The following is a 25703-nucleotide window of genomic DNA, read 5'->3' as shown; positions in this document are numbered from 1 at the left end:
ATAATATATATATATATATATATATATATATATATATAATTATCTTTTTGTTGGGTCAATATGTATTTTTAATTAATTATTTATTTTTATACAAATATATAATTACATACAAAGGATTAGAATATTTGTTACGAACTCGTCACTTCCTAGATTCAAACTTAAGATTTCTGCTTACAAATAAACAAGAATACTACTAAATTATAGTACTAGTAACATTATATTTTAATCGTTAACTTGAGTCTGATATATAATAGGAGGGGATCGAACCAATTGGGCCAAGCCTTCCTCCCCTATGTACGTTTTTCTAAGGGCCTCTCCTATTAGAAGTTATTGAGCGTGACAGTTATGTTGTCACCTAGTATTATTAATCAATGTGTTATAATTTTAGTAAACGATATGGTTGATATGTTATTAAATTAAGATATATTTTAATATGATATCTAGGATATATTATAAAAAAAATGGACATTCATGCTCGTGTTATAACATGAGTAAATTAATTATTGCATGTAAATCGGCTGGAAAGAGCTTGGGTTTAGATTGAGTTTGACTTGTGTTTGGCTTGTCAAATCTCCTCTCGTGTAAGAACAAGCCGAACCTATATTCCGCTGGATATAAAACAAACCAAGCTTGAATGTTGATATGTTGGGCTTGTAAAGCTCGTGAACAACTTTTACAAAAGAGCTCAAACTGGATTCTATTAAATAACTTTTCTTGGGATAAAAAAAAGAAGGAACTTTAATGAAAAGCTCACAGTACTGTTCAATTGAATGAAAAATCACATTTTTACACTAAAAAGTCAATTCTGGTACTATTCATTTTACCATTTATTTTGTCCTTATCGTTAAAACTCAAATGATGTTTGAGATTTTGGTTTTAAAGAATTAAGTTTATATTTTATTCTAAGTTTAGATTAAGGATTGGTTTGGTATTGCTGTGCTCTAAAAAAAAAAAAAAAACTGATTCTGCTGTGCTATGAAAATAAGCTCATTTTTGCTGCTTCACATTTTCGGTTTTTTTTTTTCACCCAAAACTGTGAAAATAAGGTGTTTTTAAGTATTTATCAAACACATTTATGAGCTCAGCTTTTTTTATACCCATTTTTTATAAAAGCACCTCAATACCAAACTTGTTGATGCAAATTTTCGCCGTCTTCAGTCTTGACAAAAATGCACCTGCAAAACAATCAACACCTTTGATCAAAGACCTAAGCCTCACGCGCCCACAAGGTGGGAAGGGGGTTTAGGTCAATGGATCTCCAATGCCTAAGTTAGTTTCTCTAAGAGAGTAAAGTGTTTAGGGCTTTTTTAGGGTTGCCAAAACTCTCAAAATTTGTAGAATATGAGGTATTTATAGAGCTAGGGCCGGCCATATAGTGTTTAATGGAGATATATTCTCTAAATATTCCCAAGATATTAAATAGGAAATAATATCTTAAAATAATGGTGTAATTATCCTTAATTTATTTAAATTAGTATTGTTTACTTGATTGGAGTCAATCTTCAATTATAAATGTATTAAAGATAGGATTTGGGTAATTAATCATTATCTTTAATTCCTTGCCAAGGGCAGGTGAGCTGTGGGCAGTTGTGTTCAGATGCTAAGATCTCCAGGATGTGAGCTGTGCGTGGGAGCATCTGAGAAGTCTACCCAATTATTGAGGGCAATCTTGTCTTTCTTGATTAAAAGTCCACGTGTCGCCTCTAGAATTTTTGGGATTATTTTAGGCTCCACAAAACCAGTACTAATTATCTTCAATGGATGTGGATCCTCTCCTAAGCTATTGCCAGGGGATCCTAGGGATCAATTGATCCCAGCCCTTCAAATTGATCCTATGGCCAAGAAAAGCCAAGAAGCCTTCAAATTATTTCACACAACCCAAGGCAATTTTGTTTGCCTTTTATCCAAATCCCCCGCTCATAATCCACTTCTCTCTCCTCTCTCTCTGTCTCTCTTCCCTCTCTCTTTCTCAATCTGCTTGTTTGCGCCCCCTATTCCCGCTCCCCTAATCTCCAGTTTCCTTCCTCCGAAAAAAAAATTCCAATTCCTACATGCAATCTGGTGGCGGAGGAGGAAGCGGGCCCAGCCAGGGAGTGGGCCCGGCTGGCCATGCCGGATCGACGTCATATGCTGCTTCGCCATCTTCATCGTCCTCGGCAGTGTCGACATCGTAACTGGGTTTTGATTCGGTGCAGCATCAACAACATCAGCAGCAGCAATAGCAATTGGGGTCTAGACAGGTAATGATTGATATGTGTGGCTGGAAATTTGGTTTTTTTGTGAGAATTTAGTTGAATTGGAATGTAGGTTTTGGAATTTGGAATCGGATCCTTTCATGATCTCCAGCTTTATTGAATTTAGGGTCCATAGCTCTTTCTTCAAGTAGAGGAATTTATGGAATTTGTTTCAATTAGGGAGTAAAAGTCAGGGAAAAAGTCGAAATCAATCAAAAATTGTTACATGTATTTGATGCAGAAGTGGATTTTTTTTTAAGTTTTTTGGAAATTTGTGTTTTGATTTCAGTTAGAGGCATAATTTGTAGAAAAGATGGCTATGGTTGATGAAGCCTTGTATCCGATCGCTGTTTTAATCGATGATTTGATCCTATTCCATTATTTAATTGTAGTTGTTTGCCTTCTCATTACGCTTTCACTCTGGACACATGATCTTGTGGTTTGACCTGGCGGATTGGGTTGTAGAGTGTATATAATATGCCGTGGTAGTAGGTTCACAATTCAAAAGTTTCGTTATCTCTTTTATTTTCGTTCCAGTTCATAAAATGTAATTATTCACAAAATCCACTAGAACTTATATTTTGTTCATGTTATCCCTATGGGAATGCTCTACCTCAGTGTATTGGAATGACTTTTCTGTATTTCTCTCCATACATCATTTTGAATACAGAGACTTGTTGTCGGAGAGTGGTGTGATGTTCTGTGACTTATCTGTATTTCTCTCCAGGATAAGTCTTGGCGTGTTTGGGACATGGTCGCGAATCAATTATACGAGTTGTGTGACATTGTTGGTCTAGAAGCTACAAGGTAGTCAGTTTATTTTGTGGCTTGGCTTTTATTATGAATATTGTATTACTTGGATTAGGATGTTGTAATTATTTAAATGTGAATCAATTGTCCGATCTCTCTCTACCTATTTTCTTGAATTCTTAATTAATTGATGAGTGTGGTAATGTTGGTATATATTAGGTTGGACCTGGTGCCTTCATATGTTCGGCTTCAACGAGATAATGAGGCTGAAGTACGAATAGCTGCTGCAGGAAAGGTATCTAAGTTTTGCCGAATTTTGAATCTAGAACTTGCCATTCAGCAGATCCTTCTGCCCATAACCTTAACACCATGAAGTACTCTGTTTTATTGCTTGTACAGAGTACTCTTTTTTTTTTTTTTTTTTTTGGTGTAACTGACTCTGTTGGAGCACATTATTTGAAGAATGAATCAATGAGAAGTAAAAGAAATTGGTACCACCAGTATGTTGTGGAATTGTACTCTATTCTTATCTGAATAGACATAGCTCTAAGGAAATATGCATGTAATATGGTTTCACTTCAAGAAGTAAAAGATGAACGTTAGGTAGACATTTACATAACCAACTGAGGTAGACATTTACATAACAAGTTATGGTTTACAAAAAACCTCTAGCTTTACATGCCTTAACTCATGCATTCTCTAGTGAGTTCCTAATACATTTGGATTTCTTAGTTCACTAAACTAACCCAAAAAACAATAGCTACACATCAGGAAATCCAATGATGACCAAAAAACAATAGCTACACATCTGAGAATCCTACCCAAAAAACAATAGCTATACATCTGGAATCTACCCAAAAAAATCTAGTGATGACCAAAAAACCCAAAACAGTAGCCATCTATTTAAGCATGACTATTTCCAATGATATTTTGATGAAGAAAAGGTTGGGAACTTGACGACTGAGATTCTTCACAAGGCAGCCAAGGCATTGCGTTCGACATATGCGTATTATGTGGTTGTAACTACATTCAACAACCATAATGAGATAAATATATATATGTATATATATATATATATATATATATATATATATATATGACACATATCAAATAGAGAGTGCAACTTGCAAATAGATGACAAACCTAAACATGATGATATGGAATTGGCATATAGGTATTATTACCAAACATGTGAACTGGGACCTGTATATCACATACCAATTTTGAGTGTATATTTGTCAACTAATCAAGCCTTGCTATGAAGATTAAAAAAACATTCAAAAGTACTTCACCTTTGATGAATGGGAGGGTGGCAGTGGATAAGGACTAAAGACATTGGTACCACCAGTATGTTGTGGAATTGTAACCTAAAACATGTCAACGATTAGAAGTTTAATTACATATATTAAGCACATAGGCATGATAAAGAATTAAATGAGTTTAAGTACCTGATCAGACTTCTTTTTTCTTGGTAAGGCTTTTTCCAAAGCACTCCTAATTCTTCGTCTTCCTCGATGAAACTTTTCTTTCTTCTTAAGCCCTTTTGGAATGGCAACTTCAACATTCTCCAAGCAACTGGCCATTTGTCTATTACAATTGGTATGCATTTTCTCATGCACATCATCATTCACTTCTAGATGCAATAGGTCTTCAACCATTTTTGCCAATTTATTTGCTTGCTTAATCACCAGTTGGTATGCCTTTACATTTTCAGATGCCCTTATTGATAATCTAGTGAATATAGAACACAAGGACCTATATCTAAAAGCTTGCTACAATTTAGACTCCACTTCAATCTCACGCCCACACATGTCTACCACACTCTCAACTTTTGCTTCTTTAGTCCACCTGTTCAGTATATATTGTTCAGGAATTTCCTTGATAAGCATGGCTTCTCTAAGGACTTTAATAGCATGACTGCACAAAATACCTTTCATCTCAAATAGTCTACAGTTGCAAGAAACAGTAGATATACCTTGCCTTTTCACCTTACGCTTCTTGGACTTATCATCTAGTTCAACCGTGTATACAAAGTCATCCCCATCAGCAACACAATTTGTTATTGACAATTCAATAGATTATTCAAATTGATCTTGAAACAATTTGAATAGCGCTTTCGTGTAAACTTCTCTAGCTTGTTTCAACATTTTGATATAAAATTTGACATGTGCAATTCTGAATTGTAGGTCATACTCTGCTTCCCACTCCTTGTACCTAGTATCGGTAAGAACCCTCTCAAAGTTTGTGAAAAATTGAACAATATTGAGATCTGACTTCAAATAATTTTTCAATCTTGCATTATAACTTTCACTGATTTGTGTGCTTCATATTCCTATAGACCATGCCGATCTCACATATGCATATGCCCATTTCTTTCTAATCTTAAATGTGGTGGCCAACCAATCATTCTCATGTGCGTCATACTCATCAAGCATAGAATATTAAGCAGCTACAAACTCACTTTCCTCCTCAATGTGGTCAACAAATTTTGTCAAAGCATTGTGAACTCTTTCCTCACCTCTAAACAAAGTATTTAAATTTTTACAAGCATTCTGCATCAAATGCCATAAACAAAGTCTATGGTAAGTTTGAGGCATCACTTCTAAAATAGCCTTAGCCATCACAGGATCTTGATCGGTAAAAATAGTTCTTGGAGCCTTGCTAGACATTGCCTTCAAAAATGTCTTAAATAACCAACTAAATGAAGCAGCGGTCTCATCATACATTAAAGCTGCTCCAAATACAACGATCTCCTTGTGATGATTAAAGCCAACAAACACTGCAAATGGTCGATCCAATTCATTGACTTTGTAAGTTGTATCAAAACTTACAACATCTCCAAAATGGATATAATCAATTATCATTTTAGCATCTGCCCAAAAAATGTTTGTTATTTGCTCCTCTTTGTCCAAGTGTAGTTCATAGAAGAATGATGGGTTTTCCAATATTTGTTTGGAAAAGTATTGTAGCAAGACTCCAACTTCTCCATATGCCATTTTCTTTTGCCTCACAGTTCGAAGATAATTTTTTTGATCTTGCTTAATATATCCTAAAGACTCTCTTCCACCTGCTTGTTTGCTTATTAACTCATAAGCCAACCTTAATGGAATCCCCGATTCTTCAGCTAAGTCTACTTCAGTGGCTTGTGAGGCTGTCATTTTCCGTTGGGATGGTAACATATGAGCATATTATTTCTTTACCAGGGGATGATTATGTTGTTCAACAAAAGTATAAACATAAAACTTTCCCGTATGCCTATCCAACCTAACACCCATATGAGCACCATATCCAGTCATCGTCTCTGCTCTTGGTCTTTTAATCATATCATTTCGCTTATCTACAACTCGAAACCCTTCTTTAGCACAAGAAAAGATTCTTGAAGTGAGTTCACCAGTTTTTTTATTCTTGCCAGCACTTTCTTTTCTAATACTAAACCCCATAATTCCACCATACTTGTTGTAGAAATCATATGCTAGTTGGTCAGTATCAAACTCCATATTTTTTGTAGGTTTCAATTCCAAAGTACCTTCTACGCCATCATGCGGTTTATCCATTATATCATTCACTATCAAATCCTACCACAAAAATATACCAAGATTCAGACAACTTCAGCTCAATGAAAAAAACCAAATTTTCTACAGAATCAATGCAACATCCCCTCTTTTTCAGACATAAACATGCAGCAAATCCAATATAATTGCAAAAATATCATGAAAAGGAAATTCAATAATGGAAGCCTAACCTTTATTATTGAAGACCAGTGGCAACCCCGTTGATGTTAATCGACCAAAGCAAGACGATGATTTCTTATTATTTTAGCTGGGAGCAGTGATGTTGTTCTACCAAAGCTATTGTCATTGCCACATTGTTTATAGCGAAACCCTGGCAGAGATTTGCCTCACATATCAACCTGAGCCTGTCTAACCCATATCGATCTGCTGCTGCAAGCAGATGCTGAGCCATCAAAGTGGAAGCCCCATTGGAGTTAATTCCAGTAAGCTCTTCTATGTCAGGCAGTGAGTCCCAATATAGAAAATGAAGCAACGCTTGCAGAAGGACAAAATTAATGAGTGGCCAAGGATACACTTGAAACTAGTTGTATATGTCGTATTAGTCTTTGAGACACTCGGTGATTAAAGAAAAGTTAAGGGGAGAGCGCGGATAAAATATACATGAAAACGGTCCCAAGAGGATGGTTATGATTCACCAATTCTCTAACTTCACATGACATCACAAGAACCACAAAATTAGAGAAGAAAACCACATCGTCAACCTATCTTACATTTCTAATGAAGGAGGATAAGCACTACATGTAAAGCATAATAAACCCCATGAAAAATTGAATCTTACTACTTCTTGCTAGGGGACATTATACCACTTAATACCAAACAAAACAAATCATTACTGCAATGCAATACAGATTACTGACATCAATCATGCAATCCGCTAGCGATATTGCAGCTAAAGCATAGTAAACATGAGATCTACAACAACATCTCCTCTTTTTCAGACATAAACATGCAGCAGATCCAATCTAATTGCAAAAATATCATGAAAAGGAAATTCAATAATGGAAACCTAACCTTTATTATTTGAAATTGCGGCTTGGTGCGGCGAGGGCGTTCACGGCTGCTGATCAAACTCGAAGACAGAGACAACCCAGAAAAAATGATGTGATGAGAAATGCTCAAAGCACCAGAACGGGAGAGAACTTGAGCTTATTATGGTACTTTTCGGAGGAAGGAGAGGAGATGCAGGAATTGGATTTTTTCGGAGGAAGGAAGCTGGAGATTAGGGGAGCGGGAATATAGGGCGCAAACAAGCAGATTGAGAGAGAGAGAGAGAGAGAGAGAGAGAGAGAGAGAGGAGAGAGAAGTGGATATTGAGCGGGAATGGTAGAAGGCAAACAAAATTCCCTTGGGTTGCGTGAAATAATTTGAAGGCTTCTTGACCTTTCTTGGCCATAGGATCACTTTGAAGGGTTAGGATCAATTGATCCCTAGGATCCCCTGGCAATAGCTCAGGAGAGGATCCACGTCCATCTTCAATTGACCTTTCGTCGTAACACGGAGCTTGATATACTATATCCCCTATAAAATATATAAATAAAAGAAAACTTATGTGATCGTCCTTAAGTACTATATATGAATTTTTTTTTGTTATATTGTTTGTATATTATATATTCTATTAGTAAAATGTGTTGCCAAATTGCAAATTTGTGTTATAATACCAGACCATCTTATTTATAATAAATAGCTCGATACAACTTAAGTTCGTTGTTGAGCTATAAATTTTAAGGCTCGGCTAATAGAAGAAGGAAGCCAAGCAAGGCTAATGTTTGGAAATTAAATTAAGTAAGTCGAACTTGAGCAAAGTGAAAATCTGTTTGGCTCGGTTTGTTGCTGGCCCTACAATGTGATAGTCACACTAAAAAAAATTATTTTTCGTTAGAAACTAAGAAGTAGTTAATTAGATGAAGCTTTTGATTACACTGTTATTGTAAGTATTTTATTTATTTTTTTTGTTACAAAGGGACCCAAAGTCCAAGCAAAACCACTAAACAAGGAAGAACATCAGCCCAAAAGGCTTACACAAATAGCCTGAGTCCTAGCAACCCCAGAAATATCATCTAGAAGTAAGCCACCAACTAAAGGAGGAGGGTCATCTAACATAACTTAGCCTAAGTCCAAAGAAAAACTCAACTTTGCCAAACCATCATCACCCATATTCCTTTCCCTATAAATATGACTTAAATCACATTGATCAAATTGAGTAACCAAGTGATTACAGCCATATACCAAAGAAGCCAAGGGATGCAACTCATGCCTAGTACATTTGACGAGTGACACTAAAATAGTAGAGTCAAATTCCACAAGTATTCTCCTAGCACCCTTTTCCAAAGCCATTTTCAAACCTAGAAAGAGATCCTACAGTTCAAGGTCAAGGACTTCTCCTACTTCCATATAAGCTGAAAAACCCCCAATCCAAGAGCCTTGATGATCACTAAGTACTCCTCCTGAACCAATAGCATGGTTTTTCCCTTTGCGAGAACCATCAATATTCAATTTCAACCATTCCTCGTTTGGAGAAACCCAAACCAACTTTTCAAGAATTTTGCGAGACTTAGAATGACAAACCTTATTAGCATCAGTCCACTCCCAAGCATACTTTAAAATAGTGTTTACAATGTCCAAGGAAGCTTGATAGGATGGATTGAAGACAATACAATTTCTCCACATCTAAATATGCCAACACGCAAACCAAAAAAGATTACACCATTCCAACCCTTAGTGACTGGGAGTTTTATAATGTATGTTAGTAGCAATCCATCCTTCTAGGTCTAAATTGAAAGTAGAGAGGATATTACTAGAGCACTCATTCAAAAGATGAATTAAATTTTCAACAGGACCACTGTATATAGAACAACTAGTATCCAAATTCATATTTCTCTTAAATGTTGGTTAGTTAGAATATTATCTCGAGTGACCAACCAAGTAAAGACCTTTAATTTTTTGTGGTACGTGTGGAACTTCCAAAGTGGAAGCCAAAGAGATTTAGGGAAACTCTCAGAAGGAAAGAACAACTCATAAGCAGATTTAACACTAAAAGTACCTTATTAATGAGTGAGATTCAAACTTTTAAAAATAATAATAATAATAAAACCTGCTTCCAAAATGTCCTAGATCAAATACTAATACTAATTGATACTTCATATTTGTTTTTTGTGCATAATTTTCACATTATGGTTTCCTATACCCAATGAAGGTATGACTTAGGAAAGAGATCATCTTCGGATCTCTTCTCCCAAAGTCACTAGATCAAGTGATTTGGGTCTTTCAAATTTCATTCAACGACAAAAAATCATCACAATTTTTAAGGAGTCAAAACAGATAAACCGTTATTTGGTGCCCTTGATAGAAGAGATCCGGTGAAGACCTCTTTCCGTATGACTTATAAAACAAAAGATTTTGTGTCAGAGAAACAAAAACATCACAAAATACTAGTAGAACAATAGAAAAAGGCCAAACCTCAACTTTGGGAAATTGGGAGGGTCACCTTTACCCAACTTTGATTAATTTATTATATCATATGCTTTGCTAATGTTGTTTTCATTTAACACCATTCTAATATATACTATACATATATTATATGCTTTGCTCATGTTATTTAATGACACTCTTCTTCACTTGTAAATAAGAAGTTTTATATTCGATTCTCGCCAAAGGAGATTTTGAACCATATTATTGTTAGCTCATTGTGAAGCTAAACTCACCCCTCTTCCTCTTAATATAGATTATATCATTTTTTATATGTATGTGAATGTATGTGTGTGTGTATATATATATATATATATAAACTACACATATTCCGATCAATAAAAATATACCGTACAAATATTTTAGTACCTTTCACATGTCCCATTAGATTTAGAACGTTGAAGAAGTCCACCCGTCACTATTAGTGACTTCTCTTCTCTTCGCCTTGCCGTCCGTATGGATTACTTCTACAGTTGTCCTGCCTACTTCCAAGAAACTGTTGGAAAATATTAGTATTTAGGTTTATTTTTAGTATTTAGGTTTTACTTGTTAATTTAGGATTTGGGCCTAGCCCATCCGAGTTATGATTTCTTAAGTTTAGTTCTCTATAAATATTGCTTGTAATTTAGTTTCAGAATAAGTCAGTCACAATGCAGCCTCTTAGGGTTTGTAGCCGTTTCGGCATTCTCGTTTATTTAATAATATTCTTATTATTTTGTAATCTTGTTCGTTGTGCACTCTGATATTCAACTTGGTATCAAAGCAGGTTTGATCCTTTGGGATTTAATCAGCTTCGGGTTGGTATCTGTTTGCTTGTTTCCGTTGTCGTTCGTGTTCAGATTGTTAGTTGGTATTAATTGTTTGCTAGAAGAAAAAAATTGTTTGTTCATTTTTTGTCCCGTGACTCTGCTTCTGCACCTTTGAACACCGCAGCCTGCAGAAGTATCCGCAAGTCTGTATTGCTGCAAAGGAAAAAAGAGGAAAAAGTAGAATGGAATGAAAAAAGAAAGAAAAAAAGGGGGAGTAAAAAAAAAGGAAGAAACAAGAAAAAATTGGTTGCTTGTTTGAAGCCCATGTGGGCAAAGGGAAAAAAAATTTGGTTGGATTTTTTGTTTGTTTGTTCGAAAGTTGGCATCAGCATCGGTATTGACATCGGTATTGGCATCGGCATCGGCATTGGAATTTGGAATCTTGCACTTGCACCAATGGAATTTTGTATTGAAATTGGCATCGGAAGTTAGCATAACAAAGCTTGCATCCACATCTACTTTGGCAAACTCATGTCGTGTACTACCATGAGTTTGACGGGAGGTGTTGGAAAATAATAGTATTTAGGTTTATTTTAGTATTTGAGTTTAGCTTGTTAGTTTTAGGATTTTGCTTGTAATTTAGTTTGAGAATAAGTCAGTCACAATGGAGCCTCTTAGGGTTTTGTAGCCGTTCCGGCATTCTCGTTTGTTTAATAATATTCTTATTATTTTGTAATCTTGTTCATTCCGCACTCTGATATTCAACTGAAACAAGTCCAAAACTCAGATCCCCTAACACCTTTATATATCCACACATATCAGGAACTCTCCTTCATCAGCTCACAACAACATTTTCCATTCTCTTTTCTTTTAGTATTTGAGTTTAGCTTGTTAGTTTTAGGATTTTGCTTGTAATTTAGTTTGAGAATAAGTCAGTCACAATGGAGCCTCTTAGGGTTTTGTAGCCGTTCCGGCATTCTCGTTTGTTTAATAATATTCTTATTATTTTGTAATCTTGTTCATTCCGCACTCTGATATTCAACTGAAACAAGTCCAAAACTCAGATCCCCTAACACCTTTATATATCCACACATATCAGGAACTCTCCTTCATCAGCTCACAACAACATTTTCCATTCTCTTTTCTTGTTTTCAGCCAAACCCCAATATACAAAATCCAGATCAAAGTTATGACGACGAGCAAAGCAGGTTGATGTAAATTATTTTTGCACCCATTAGGACCTTAACCAAGGCCATGAATTTTTACATGAGGGGTCTGGAGGATTGTGCCGGAAAGGTGGGTTAAAGTTGTTGCGGTGTGGGTGGTTACACTGCTTCACAAGTTTCACATTTGCCAAGGAGCTTCAGTGGCAATTCTTCGAGTTCTAACAGCGATGAGGACTTGAGGCAGGTTCTCAGAACAGCGTTGTCGAAGGGTAGTAGTGCAGAGAAAGAGAGAGAATAATAAGGCTGCATCAGTAGAGAGTTCAGATGTGCATAGAAGACCAATTGTTATACAACCCACAGACACCATGAATGGAATGGGGATGAGGGGTTACAGTGTTGGGTTAAAGATGGGAAGAATTGATGACGAGACGGCTTGTTCTTTTCGAGAAGATGAAGTGGATGTGAAGGCTGATTTGTATCCGAGAAGCAGAAGTTATGCTGTTAGGAGAAGAAATGTTGGTTTTGCTTAGGAAAGAGGCGGTGTGAGGGGAATTGAACCAATGTTCTCTCCATCCAACCCATTGTTTATTTTTTCTTTCATTGCCAATCGCTATTTGGAAATGAAATTTATGGAGTAAAAGTTAATTTAAATTTTCCTGAACCTGATTATATTAATTTCTTTTGCCATGGTTTTTCTAAAATGGAAGTCAACCACTAAGAAAAAAGGTTGGACTTTGAATTGACTCATTGAAAACATCCAACAAGTCGTTAAGGCTTAAGCAGTAAGCTGGGTTCTCACTCACGTAATCACATCCAACCAAACAGAAAAATAATGCTCACAAACACAAAATCTTGCATCAATTTTGATGAACTTTGCAAAAGGCATCGCTCCTTTGGCAAATAAGCTATATCACGAAAAAGTCCTCATAACTCTTTGCCAAGCAAACATACACCAAAACCACACGCAAAAAAAAAAAAAAAAAAGTAACATAGCATATAAAACTAACTCCTCATAAGTACGATTTCTTATTCACAGAACACCCACACTTAACTAACATGAAAAATAAGCTTACAAAGCCTAAACCTTACAAGTCAAACCCAACACCGTTAAGACACACAAGATAAATATTGTACGTACCATCAACTGGAGACCTAGAAATGACAAACGACAAGAAAACATGGGTATGAATTCCTCAAACTATTGCAACGGCGCCATGACGAAAAGACCGCACCACTCCTTTATGATTTTGGAATCGTTAGGAGAAAACCTACCATGAATCATCTGTAAGGTTTTCTCAAATAATGTGAGTTGTAACAAAACCATGTTATTGTATATGTTATGAAAATTTAATGGACTTATATTATTTATGGACTTGTAATATGTGTTTTAATCATGATAAAACACTTAAAAGGGAAGTAACTACCACACAAACTCAAGAGGATGAGTAAGCTAAAAACTCTACTCAACGTGGCATAACTGCACCCATGATGGATGGAACAGTTATGGCTTTGTGCGATAAAACTGCTGCATGGTCTCTCTTCTCGGACACCAGTTCATTTTGATACAATCTCCATCATTTGCAGAACATACTCGAGTCCCAGAGAAAAGAAGAACAAGGCCTTCATGCACCACAAGTTTTTGCAGTAAACCTGCTACTGCAAACCATAGTTTCATCGGGATCATATCGTTCCTTACTTTCTGATCATTATGGCAAACTCAGAAAGTAAGTGTTATGTGTTCCCATTAGTTTATATTAGTGTAATCACTCCAATCCTTCATATTGACATGTAGTCCAAATATTAGGTTGATTAAATTTTAGTTCCACATATAAAGTTTTACATCATCTCCAACAAACGTTGATGTTTCTCTTCATACATTCTTGCCAAGCGCAGGAACTACCAAATCACCACCTCATATATGAACAATAATTGTCGCTCAAAGATATGGAGGGTGCCACAACCACAAAGGCTCTTCCCGGCAGAGCGAGAAAATGACCACTACCGAAAACATGAAGAAGAGAAGAAAGAGAACAATAAGGATTGCCCCTAATTTCAAGACTAAAGGATGAAGTCGGGGAAACTAGATTTTCTCTATGGTTTTTCTCTTTATATCGGCTAGTGTTTATTTACTTGACCAATTTGCAATATTAAATTTCACGTGTTCAAATTACGTAGTCAATAGCTTAAAGAGAAATAAAAGAACTAAACTTTATAAGGAATTTCATGGGTTAACACAAATGACTTGTTTTTTAGAGGTCACTGATGGGTCCACTCATTATCAACATGAAACATTAAGTCTCCACTTTAACACTTAATCTTAATCTTTTGTGCATGTTCGGGTATGATTTTCTACTAGTTTAGTACTAATGTGCTTTTAAAAAAAAATTTATTTTTGTTATGTTGTAAGAATAAATAGTTGTAAAAATAAAGTAGTTGAATGTTTGCTTAACCATCTAAACGTCTTTCACAATTTTGGTATATTATGTTTTCTTATCATTGTTTTTCCCACTTGATGAAAGACTAGGATCACTTGTAGACATGTGTTAAGCCATTTGGAAGAGTGTGCTTACTTTTTTGCACTCAAGTTTGAATTCTCCTAAATTAAGTTGAAGTCATATTTGACTCTAAATATGGTACGTACTCAAGTTATAACATTTCCAATGCGTACAAAGTCATATTATGGCGGGATTACAAATAAGGGGTTCCAATCTAATTTCAAATGCATACATGAATACGCCTACAAAAAGTTAACAATTGAGTCAGCATTATTTGCAAAGCAATGCTTGGATACTCAAAGATGAGAAGGATATCATATTCAAAAAAATATGTGCTTGATTCATAAAACTTTGTGCTTATAATCAGAACGATTCAATAAAAACCATCTCTACAAAAAATGAATTGTAACTAAGTTTATTAAGTCGATTAACTGTAGTAAATAAATAAACGGTTCGTAATGTTTTTACCATTTTCGTCCATCTGTTCTTATACCATTCGATGACTAAACGACCTTAGTTTTAATTAATTTTTTGCAGACTTGATCTTTATAGAATGATTTATAATATGGACAGTTCTGATCATAAACATGAAAGTCTCTAAATTAGAAACAAAAAACTTTAAATAGGAGCTCCTACTCATTTTTTGAGTAATGAAGTATTGCATTTGTGAAGTATGAGCGTTGTTTGGGGTTGGTATTGAATGATGTGTGATATAATATGAGATAATCTTGTAGTGACAAGTGTCACCATCTGGTTGACTTAGTTAGTAAGGTAGCTTACTTATTAAGCTACCTAGTATACTATAAATACTAGATAAGAAGCATTTTGTAATAACTGTCCTTGTCTTAATACAAAAGCTACATTGCATTTCTCTCTATCAGTTTACATTTTCTTCTTCGAGCTTTTGCATTTTTGGGTTGTTGTCATGGTATCAAGGTAGGTTGGCCCACGTGTAAAGCTCAACGACCACACGTGCTCCACGTCATTCAATTCGTATTGTCCACTTGTTTGACTTGAAAATTCGCCACACATGAGGGGACGTGTGAGAATGTGAAGGTAAAAGAGTCATTCATTGGTGAAAGGGAAAACTTTACATGGACTTATAAGAGCAGTTCCAGCTTTGGCTGGTGCTCGGGGGAAAGGCTAGTGAACAAGGTCGTAGAGCCCGAGTGTGAGAGTCCACCGTGTGGCAGCCCGAGGGACAGGCCCCGCTCGAGGGAGGGGCCTGGCAGGAGTTGCCAGCCCGAGAGCCCGAGGGCTTTATGACGCACGGCTAACGTCACCCAAACGTCAACCACTTTTTTTATTTTTTTTTTCTGTTAGGTGCTTGCCCCTCAAGCGCGAGTATGGGCACGTGGGCCGACAGGATTTCAGGAATTGGGGCCCGTGACCCACTGAAAATTGTTATCGTTGGGAAGCCACGTGGCTTCCCACGATCTGTTCGATCTCAACGGCAAAAAATTTTGGACCAGAACGTGCGTCGCGCAAACCCGTTATTTTTGTTCTGGTCAAAATTTTTTTTTTTAATTTTTAATAAATATTGTAATTAAATTCTAAACAATAATTAATTAACCAAGCAAAAGTATTTAATTATAAAATATATGAAAATGTACATACAAGATGTTGAAACAAAAAAGAAAAAAAGTACAAGTAGTCTTCTAGGTTTGATACATTAAGCTACTGGGTATCGACAGGGCGAGGTGGCTCTGAGATCGAAGGTGGAGCAAGATGAAATGTTGTTAGCAAGATTTGGAGGCCGGAGAAGTAGCCTCAGTAAGGGGTGTAGGCTCCCCAATCAAAGGAGTACTCACAGCTGGAGCAGTAGATGCTGATAATGCGGAAGGCACATTGGTCACACTCCGACGACGAGTGATCAACTGCAACATCTATACACTTTTTGAACCATAAAAATATAACATTAGAAACTAATCCTTTCTTGCATTTGAAACTAGAAGAAAAAAGCAAAGAAAACTGACATGAGGAAATTAAAGTTACTTTTGCATATCCATGAGCCATTACAAAGAAATAATTGCAGCATTATGAAGTAATAGCTTTTGCTAAATTTGATCATTTACCCTTTAAGGAAAAAAAGTTAAATTTGCTATTTGCAAGCTAAATCCCTCATCTCATGCTCACGAAATTAATGATAATTTCCTGAACAAATTAAGCTAAATCCAATGGTATATAAATAACGCATTCCACAAATCATACGATCCCATTAATTAACAACAAAAAGTAAAGATCGAACTTTTTCAGTTAACACTAATGGGATATTGTATTGAGCTTGAGACTTACGAGTGAAGGCAGCAGGTACCAACAGGTTCAAAAGTCCAATAAGTTTGCCACCAACGAGTTCTGCTGAGGTGATGACCTGTAAAATGAAGAAAGTAATTAAGCCAACACAAATTAGAAACGTGTTAATGCAGAGAAACAATGCTCCTGAATTCATACTTTTTACAGAGTCTAGAGTCTCAAACCTTTAAGCAGAAGACTGTTCCGACTTTGAATTGCTAACGAAGCAATCTGTTGAATCATTTGGAAGAGGAAAGTGTTGGTAAATTGATCGAGAAACTACCATTTGAACGAAAAACTACCATGTTGATTCAAAACCTAGCCAATTAGTTAACATGTTGATTCAAAACCCACATATATAATCAACATAAGCAGACATGTATCGCTAAGCGGAAGCTGAATTCAAAACCCACATTATTATAACTACTGTATAGATACACTAACATATGTGTGGATTTAGAACAAGAAGCAGGTTTTTGTGATTACATGCCTCTAAAAACAGTTTCACTCACTAGACATGCAAATTGACTAAAACTAGTTATTTCAGGTGTGCTCACATCACATAACAGCTGCAATGCAAACCAACTCATGGAGGCATGAAATTTCTCATGTATGACAGTAGAAGATGAATGATGCCAAGTTTATGATATGCAAGACAAGCGACAATTTGTAGTTGAATGATTAGAAAGCTAAGTGATAGAAGCGTGTTTCTTACCGGTCTTCTTGGTAAACTTATAGCCTTTGCAATGACATAGGTACGTGGGGTGGGCACCAAGCGGTTCCTCGGGCATTCCCTGTGTCTCCTGAGCCAACAAAAATGTACAAAAAAATTTGTATCAATACGAAATTAATACTCTATTTTTCCCATTGAAACAACAAACCTTAATTAGTTATCACACAACCATCAACATTGCTTACAATTCCCAAGTCATTGAAAATTCTTACATAGCATATTGCTTCAGTTACAAGCTTTATGCCTTCATCCCCTCTGCATCAAAGTAAATACCCAGAAATCCAAATGGGGACGTCACTGACTCACTACTAATAACCATATAATATGTTAAAGATTGCAAGAATCAAGGATGAAGATTTGGTCATATAGCAGCTGTATAGGAAAGTATCATTGTAATATTTAGTTTATGTTCTTGTAAGTCAACTTATTCTTACCTAGTTTAGCATGCACTCATGTATATAAGTGTGCGTTGTAAACCTCATTATTAAATCAATATAGAAAACCTAATTGGTTTTTCTACATGGTACCGGAGCACTAATCTTGGGACCAAAGAAAATAACAAACCCTAGCCGCCTATCATGGCAGAGAACGATGACAAACTGAAGCCCTCTGGTTCAACGGAGGGAACCACATTTGACGTTAATCATTCTTATTACCTGCATCATTCCAATCAGCCGGGAATGATGCTCGTTTCTCAGCCGCTCACTCCAGACAACTACAACACTTGGAGCAAGGCGATGATCGGTGCATTGAAAGCCAAAAACAAATTTAGTTTTGTTGATGGAACTTTCAAGAAACCAGAACAGAAGGTTGCTGCAGCAGACTTGCATCAGTGGGATCAATGTAACAGCCTGGTTAAAACATGGTTGGTAAATTCAATATCACTAGAACTTCAATCGAGCATCATTTACTATGACCTTACGTACCAAGTTTGGGAAGACTTGAAAGAACGGTTTTCTCAAACAAACAATATGCAGTTATACCATATTGAAAGTGCAATTCATGATTGTATCCAAGGAGCAATAACCGTAAGTTCCTACTTCACCAAACTCAAGGCGTTGTGGGATGAGAGAGATGATGCGATTAGCCTACCCGATTGCGACTACAACACTTTGCAACATGTGTTGGCATTCCAGCAAAATCAAAAGGTAATTAAATTTCTTATGGGACTTAATGAAACATTCAGTGCAGTGAAGGATCAAATTCTGTTGATGGATCCACTTCCTCCCGTCAACAAAGTATACTCCCTTGTGCTGCGACATGAGAAGCAGCACAACACCACCACATGCAAAACGCCAGTTCAGGAAGCTACTGCCTTTGCTGCAAAAGGACCAGATTCTAGCAAGAAGGGTGTTGATATGAAATGTACTCGTTGCAACAAAGATAATCACACCTCTGAAGATTTTCGTGCCCATTTAAAGTGTGATTATTGTGGATGGAAGGGTCATATGATAGATTATTGTCGAAAGTTTAAAAGGACAGATCCGGAGCATAAAAGAAGTCATTCTAAATATTAGCGACCAAGAGGAAATAACGTTTCAAGCAACCTTGAAAGTCAAGATTTGGGAAATTCTTTCCCTTTTACACCTGACCAATGCAAGCAGATCTTGACCATGCTCAATGGCAATAAAGCCAAGGCAAACAACGTTGGTAAAAATTCCTCTCTAAATGATCTCTCAGGTAAAGCTTTTTCTTTCACTTCTTATGATCAGAAGTCATCATGGATCCTGGATAGCGGTGCCATAGACCACATAATTTCCTCACACACTTTGTTGACCTCTTTTGTGCCTGTTAAAAATAAAACGGTAAAACTACCATATGGTTCTTATGCTACTGTGACACATATAGGAACCATGCAGTTTTCCCCAGATTTTATCTTACATGATGTCCTTTGTGTCCCCACGTTCCAACTCAACCTCATCTCTATCAGTAAACTTGCCTATCAGTCCTCGTGCATCACCATTTTTCTAAGTTACTTTTGTGTGATTCAGGACCTTCGTTCGGGGAAGGTGAATGGGACGGGGACTGAGCAAGAAGGCCTATATTTCTTGGATGACACCAACGGGAAAACCACCTTGTCCACTTGTCATGCTGTTACAAAAGCTTCATCCCAACTCTGGCATCAACGCCTAGGGCATCTCTCTGACAAAGCCCTTCATCATACTTCACTTCCTACTAATATTATTGGTTCTTTTGTTTCGAATAATTGTCTTGTGTGTCCTCTAGCCAAACAAACAAGATCTCAATTTTCATTAAGTTCAATTTCAACTAGTAATCCTTTTGAACTATTACATATGGATATTTGGGGGGGGGGGGGTTCGTGTTGCTTCACTCACTGGAGCACATTATTTCCTCACAATTGTTGATGACTACACTCGTTCCACTTGGATTTACTTAATGAAACACAAATCCGACACACGACATTATTTGACAAGTTTTATCAATCTCGTTGAAAACCAGTTTTCTCACAAAGTGAAGACCATTAGGAGTGACAATGGTCCAGAATTTAATCTTGTTGCATTCTACTCGACTAAGGGTATTATCCATCAAACCACTTGTGTTGCAACTCCACAACAAAATGGAGTGGCTGAACGTAAACATCGTCACCTCCTTAACGTTGCTTGGGCCTTACTTATTCAAGCAAACTTACCTACCAATTTCTGGGGAGAAGCCATTCTCACTACAGCTTATCTCATCAATCGTACACCCACACTCGTCTTACATGGTAAAACACCTACGACCTTTTGTTCCACAAACCACCTAAATACTCCCATTTGAAAGTTTTTGGCTGCATATGTTTTGCATCCACGCACCCATATCATCCGTCCAAATTTGATGCTAGGTCTACCCCATGCATATTTCTTGGTTACCCCTATGGCAAGAAAGGGTACAAAGTCTATGATTTTAACACATGTCAAATTTTTGTCTCACGTGATGTACTCTTTCGTGAACATACCTTTCCCTCTACTCATTCTTTCGCACAACACTCTGATACCAACCCTCAACCAACCTTACCATACCTATCTCCCATGGATGATCTCTCTTTTGATCCGCCCAGTCCTACACCTCCCACTCTCATCGTCGATGACCCTTCTCCTCCCAGAGACACCATTCCCGACCCTCTTGTACCCACACCTGCTACCATACCTCCACCTCCAAACCCCATTCCTTCTCCCGCTGACATACCACCAACCCTGCCACCCCAACTCTCCCAACGTTCGTCTTCCCGCATCACTCAACCACCTTCTTACCTTCAACAATTTCATGTTGGTGTCCCCCTGCCTTCTCGTCCTCACCAATCATCGGCCTCTACCGTTAGCTCACATACAGGTAGTACCTCTCACCCTCTTTCTCACTCCTTAACTTATGCTCGCTTGTCTCCCACTCACTGTGCCTTCACCGCATCTCTTTCCCTTGTCAAAGAGCCTCACAATTACCTGCAGGTTATCCAGGATCCTAAATGGTGCCAAGCCATGCGCGATGAGGTTACTGCTCTTGAAGCCAACCACACCTGGACCTTCAACCTCTTCCTTCTGGGAAGAAACCCATCGGCTGCAAATGGGTCTACAAAGTCAAACTCAATCCAGATGGCTCAGTGGAACGCTACAAAGCACGCTTGGTCGCCAAAGGGTATACACAAGTCGAAGGCCTCGATTACACCGAGACATTTTCTCCTATTGCTAAATTAGTCACAGTTCGCTTATTGCTTGATGTTGCTGCTGCCCAAGGTTGGCATTTGTATCAACTTGACGTCAATAATGCTTTCCTCCATGGCGATTTACTTGAGGATGTTTACATGCGACTTCCACCTGGATACGAACGAAAGGGGGAGACACGAGTATGCAAACTTCAGAAATCTCTCTATGGGTTTAAACAGGCTTTGAGACAGTGGTTCCTTAAGCTTTCTTCTGCACTCAAGGCCGCAAGTTATCGCCAGTCCAATGTGGATTATTCTTTTTTCGTCCGATCCAAAGGTACCAGCCTTACTACTATTCTAGTGTATGTGGATGATGTGATATTGGCAAGCAACGATTTACCATTTATTGAGAAGACAAAGGAGTTCTTGGCTAACAAATTCAAACTCAAAGACCTAGGAAAATTGAAGTATTTCTGGGCATCGAAGTTGCAAGGTCATCTCAAGGTATCTCATTATCACAACGAAAGTATGCCTTAGATATATTGGAGGATATTGGTTTTCTTGGAGCAAGACCGGCACGGTTTCCCATGGATCAAAACTTGACACTCACACAAACAGATGGAGAGTTACTGGAAGACCCATCTGCATATAGAAGACTTGTTGGACGTCTAATTTATTTAACAATAACACGGCCAGATCTTGTTTACTTTGTCCACATTTTAAGTCAATTCATGGACAAGCTTAAACTGCCGCATTTAGATGCAGCGCACCAAGTTTTGAGGTACATAAAAGGGTCACCAGGGCAAGGCATCATGCTTCACCCAACAAGCTCACTTCAGTTGAAAGCATATTGCGACGCAGATTGGGCAAAATGCAAAGACACAAGAAGGTCAGTTTCGGGGTATTGCATCGTGCTTGGAGATTCACTCATATCTTGGAAAACAAAGAAACAAACCACAGTAGCGAGATCAACAGCGGAGGCAAAATATAGAGCCATGGCATCTACATGTTGCGAGATAACTTGGTTGAAGTATGTGCTTAGTGATTTATGTGTCAATCATTCACAACCAGTTATTTTGTTTTGTGATAACCAAGCTACACTTCATATTGCATCCAACCCCGTGTTCCATGAAAGGACAAAACATATCGAAATCAATTGTCATTTGGTTCGAGAAAAGATACAAGAAGGAGTTGTCCAAACTGCTCATGTACGAACTCTACAACAATTGGCAGATTTATTCACCAAGGCACTGAGTACCTCCCAATTTGAAAGTCTTCTTAGCAAGTTGAGTGTAATCAATATACACTCCAACTTGAGGGGGAGTGTTAAAGATTGCAAGAATCAAGGATGAAGATTTGGTCATATAGCAGCTGTATAGGAAAGTATCATTGTAATATTTAGTTTCTGTTCTTGTAAGTCAACTTATTCTTACCTAGTTTAGCATGCACTCATGTATATAAGTCTGCGCTGTAAACCTCATTATTAAATCAATATAGAAAACCTAATTGGTTTTTCTACATAATAGAATACTATTATAGGCATAAAATATGCAAACGCTATAAAAAATGCTATTAAAGGCATAAAATACTATTTGATAGCATTTTTAAGAAAAAAATGCTACAAATGAATGCTATTACCTATTAAAGAAGGTTCGTGGTGTAGTGATAAACACAATGTGGCTCAATTCAAACTCCCCAACGATGTCCTCGCCACCAATTCCTTGGTGCCACGATGAGGGAATTCATACCACCTACTCCTAAACTGTAGAAAACTATCCAGAAATTCATGCAACGATTTATCACTAGCCACTGACAAGAATGGGGCAGCAGCAACACAAAAATAGTGAAAATATTATCAAAAAATTGATTATTCAGTGTGAAGTTTCCAGCTTTTGCAAGTCAAGATGTAAATGACATAGCAGTAATTTTACCTTGTCGCCAAAACCTTAGGTTTAACTTCAGCAAGCCAGAGAGCTCTCTGTTAAGAAGATCCACCACTCTCCACAACTCCAGGGCGTTCAATCCGCCTTCGTCGACGCCGAGCCCAGCCACCATCGCCTCATCCTGGGGCAAGTAATTTACAAAATTGCCACCCTGAGCTCTACAGCGGTGTAAGTTTCAGCCTTGGATTGCGGCTTGGAGATTTGCGTGGCGGCCCGTCGTTTAGAACGAGAGGGAGAGAGACAACCGACGAGTAGCGGTGGTGGTTGGATTCGAGATTGTGAAGAGGAAAGATAGAGGGAGAGGATGAGCAAGAGGGAAGATTTGGGGTTCACGGGAAAGAGAGAAGGAGAGATGAGCGAGAGGGAAGAGAAAGAGGGGTTCAAGATTTGGGGTCCAAACTACGAAAATTGAAAAAACAGCGCTTATTTTTCACTATTGCACCGCCAAAATTATCACAACTAGCGCGACGTAGGTATACAATTTGACGTCGCACAAAGTGGTTTTGCACGACGATCACATTAAGGCGTCGCGCAAGGTAGTTTTTTTAAAAAAAAATTATAAAAATTATTGAAAATGTGACTTTCCTTCTTTCAAATTCAAATTTTTTTTACATAAACCACACAATAATATATTTTTCTAACAAAAACCCACAATAATTTTTTTTACATATATATCATTCAATTTCTTAAGTGTTATAAGTACAAAATAAATAAATTAAAATCTACTTAGTAAACATATATATCATTCAATTTCTTAAGTGTTATACGCATTGTATAAAGCTAGTTTTAAAGATCCAACCATCAAAGTTGTTTGTATATGCTTCGAAATCGCATATGCCAAAAATTGAAAAAAAACAAACATTCAAAGATCAAGTAACGGGACAAAACTTCTCAACAGCTATAAACGAAAAATCATAATTTAACGGTTATTTTAACTCCAATTTTAATGATTTTTTACAGCTACACTCCTTGATCCTATATGAATACATTAAAGTAATTCCATCATCAATTTAAAATATTTACACAAGTGGATACCACAAAATCTTATGTTATACTTGATGAAAGTATTAATAAACTCTAAGTGTTAGGGAATCTATCATTTTGATGGGATAGGCATTGTACGAAACTAATTTCAACGATCCAACCGTCAAACTTGTTTGTATATACTTCAAGATCGCATACGCCAAAAATTACAAAAAACAAACATTCAGATATCAAGTAACGGAACAAATCTTTTTGACAGTTATAAACGAAAAATCATAATTTAACGGTTATTTGAACTCCGATTTTGATGATTTTTTACAACTACCCTCCTTGACCCTATATGAATACAACAAACTAATTTGATCGTCAATTTAAAATATGGGTAAAAGACTGTTTACTACCCTCATATTTTGTGGTTTTCAACATTTAGTACATCAAGTTTTTTTCGTCTCAGATTCATACCTAAAGTGTAAATTTTGGGACAGTCTCATACATCTGTTAGTCAAACTGATAAATCTGCCGTTAATTGTGACATGGCGCCATGACTAGACGCCACGTGTCATCCACGTTTTTTTTTTCTTTTCTTCTTTTTTCTTCTTCCTACTTCTGCAATTTTTTTTTCTTCTTCCTCCATCTTCCTTCCTCCTTCTTCCTTCTCCTTCTTCTCCTTCTTCATTCTTCTTCCTTCTCATTCTCCTTCTCCTTCTCCTTCTTCTTCCGCCGAATCTGGGGAAGTTTTTTTTTTTTTTTTTTCTTATTCCTCCTTTTTCCTCCTTCTTCTTCTTTCTTCTTCTTCTTCTTCCTCCGACTGCAACTTTGTTTTTTTCTTCCCCCTTCTTCTCCTTCTTCCTTCCCCTTCTTCTCATTCTTCCTTCTTCTTCCTTCTTCTTCCTCAAATCTAGGGAAGATGAAGGTTTTTTCTTTCTTTTTTTTTTTTTTTTTTTGAGGAAGATGAAGAAGAAGGAAGAAGGAAGAAGGAAGAAGGAAGATGGAAGAATGAAGAAGGAAGAAGGAAGAAGGTAAAGAAGGGGAAGGAAGAAGGAGGAAGGAAGAAGGAGAAGAAGAAAGAGGAAGGAGGAAGAAGAAGAAGGAAGAAAAAAAAAGTTGCAATCAGAGGAAGAAGAAGGAAGAAGAAGGAAGAAGAAGGAGGAAGGAGGAGGAAGAAGAAGAAAGAAGAAAGAAGAAAGAAGAAAAAAAAAACCTTCATCTTCCCCAGATTCGGAGGAAGAAGAAGGAAGAAGAAGAAGAAGGGGAAGGAAGAAGGAGGAAGAAAAAAAAAAAAAACTTTCATCTTCCCCAGATTCGAAGGAAGAAAAAGAAGAAGAAGAAGGAAAAAGGAGAAGAAGGGGAAGGAAGAAGGAGGAAGGAAGAAGGAGAAGGAGTTGCAGTCAGAGGAAGAAGAAGAAGAAGAAGAAAGAGGAAGAAGGAGGAAGAAGAAGAAAGAAGAAAAAAAAATCCCCAGATTCGAAGGAGGAAGAAGAAGAAGGAGAAGGAGAAGGAATAAGAAGGAAGAAGGAGAAGAAGGGGAAGGATGAAGGATGAAGGAAGAAGGAAAAGGAGGAAGAAAAAAAAAGTTGCAGAAGAAGGAAGAAGAAAGAAGAAAAGGAAAAAAAAAATGTGGATGACACGTGGTGCCCAGTCATGGCGCCACATCACAATTAACGGCATATTTAACAGTTTGAT

General features: G+C 37.1%; 2 protein-coding genes across 6 annotated transcripts; one reads left to right on the top strand and one right to left on the bottom strand.

The window, feature by feature from the left end:
* The first annotated feature begins 1823 nt into the window (after positions 1–1823).
* LOC114827590 (uncharacterized) lies at positions 1824–12587 on the top strand. Of its 5 annotated transcripts, none has more exons than XM_070805699.1 (5): positions 1824–2240; positions 2905–3041; positions 3204–3279; positions 5171–5207; positions 10955–11783. In XM_070805699.1, the coding sequence occupies exons 2-5, from the start codon at positions 2986–2988 to the stop codon at positions 11260–11262; spliced, it is 477 nt and encodes a 158-aa protein (XP_070661800.1). In that variant the 5' UTR covers positions 1824–2240; positions 2905–2985; the 3' UTR covers positions 11263–11783. The 5 variants fall into 5 exon arrangements, 2 of the variants coding, with proteins under 2 accessions (XP_070661800.1, XP_028965514.1); XM_029109681.2 differs by having other exon boundaries at positions 1870–2240; positions 2962–3041; XR_011571790.1 differs by lacking the exon at positions 10955–11783 and adding an exon at positions 11926–12587 and having other exon boundaries at positions 1886–2240; positions 2962–3041.
* On the bottom strand, positions 3532–4713 carry LOC114827591 (uncharacterized). The gene is made up of 4 exons (XM_029109682.2): positions 4433–4713; positions 4277–4351; positions 4128–4187; positions 3532–4007 (listed from the first exon to the last, which is right to left on the bottom strand). Exons 1-3 carry the CDS (start codon positions 4640–4642, stop codon positions 4128–4130), a joined length of 345 nt encoding a protein of 114 aa, XP_028965515.2. The 5' UTR covers positions 4643–4713; the 3' UTR covers positions 3532–4007.
* Positions 12588–25703: the final 13116 nt, after the last annotated feature.

Source organism: Malus domestica, chromosome 10 (assembly GCF_042453785.1).
Source record: "Malus domestica chromosome 10, GDT2T_hap1".
In the NCBI taxonomy this organism is placed as follows: domain Eukaryota; kingdom Viridiplantae; phylum Streptophyta; class Magnoliopsida; order Rosales; family Rosaceae; genus Malus; species Malus domestica.
The sequence above is the reverse complement of the archived record's forward strand: the minus strand, read 5'-3'. Positions and strand labels throughout refer to the sequence as shown.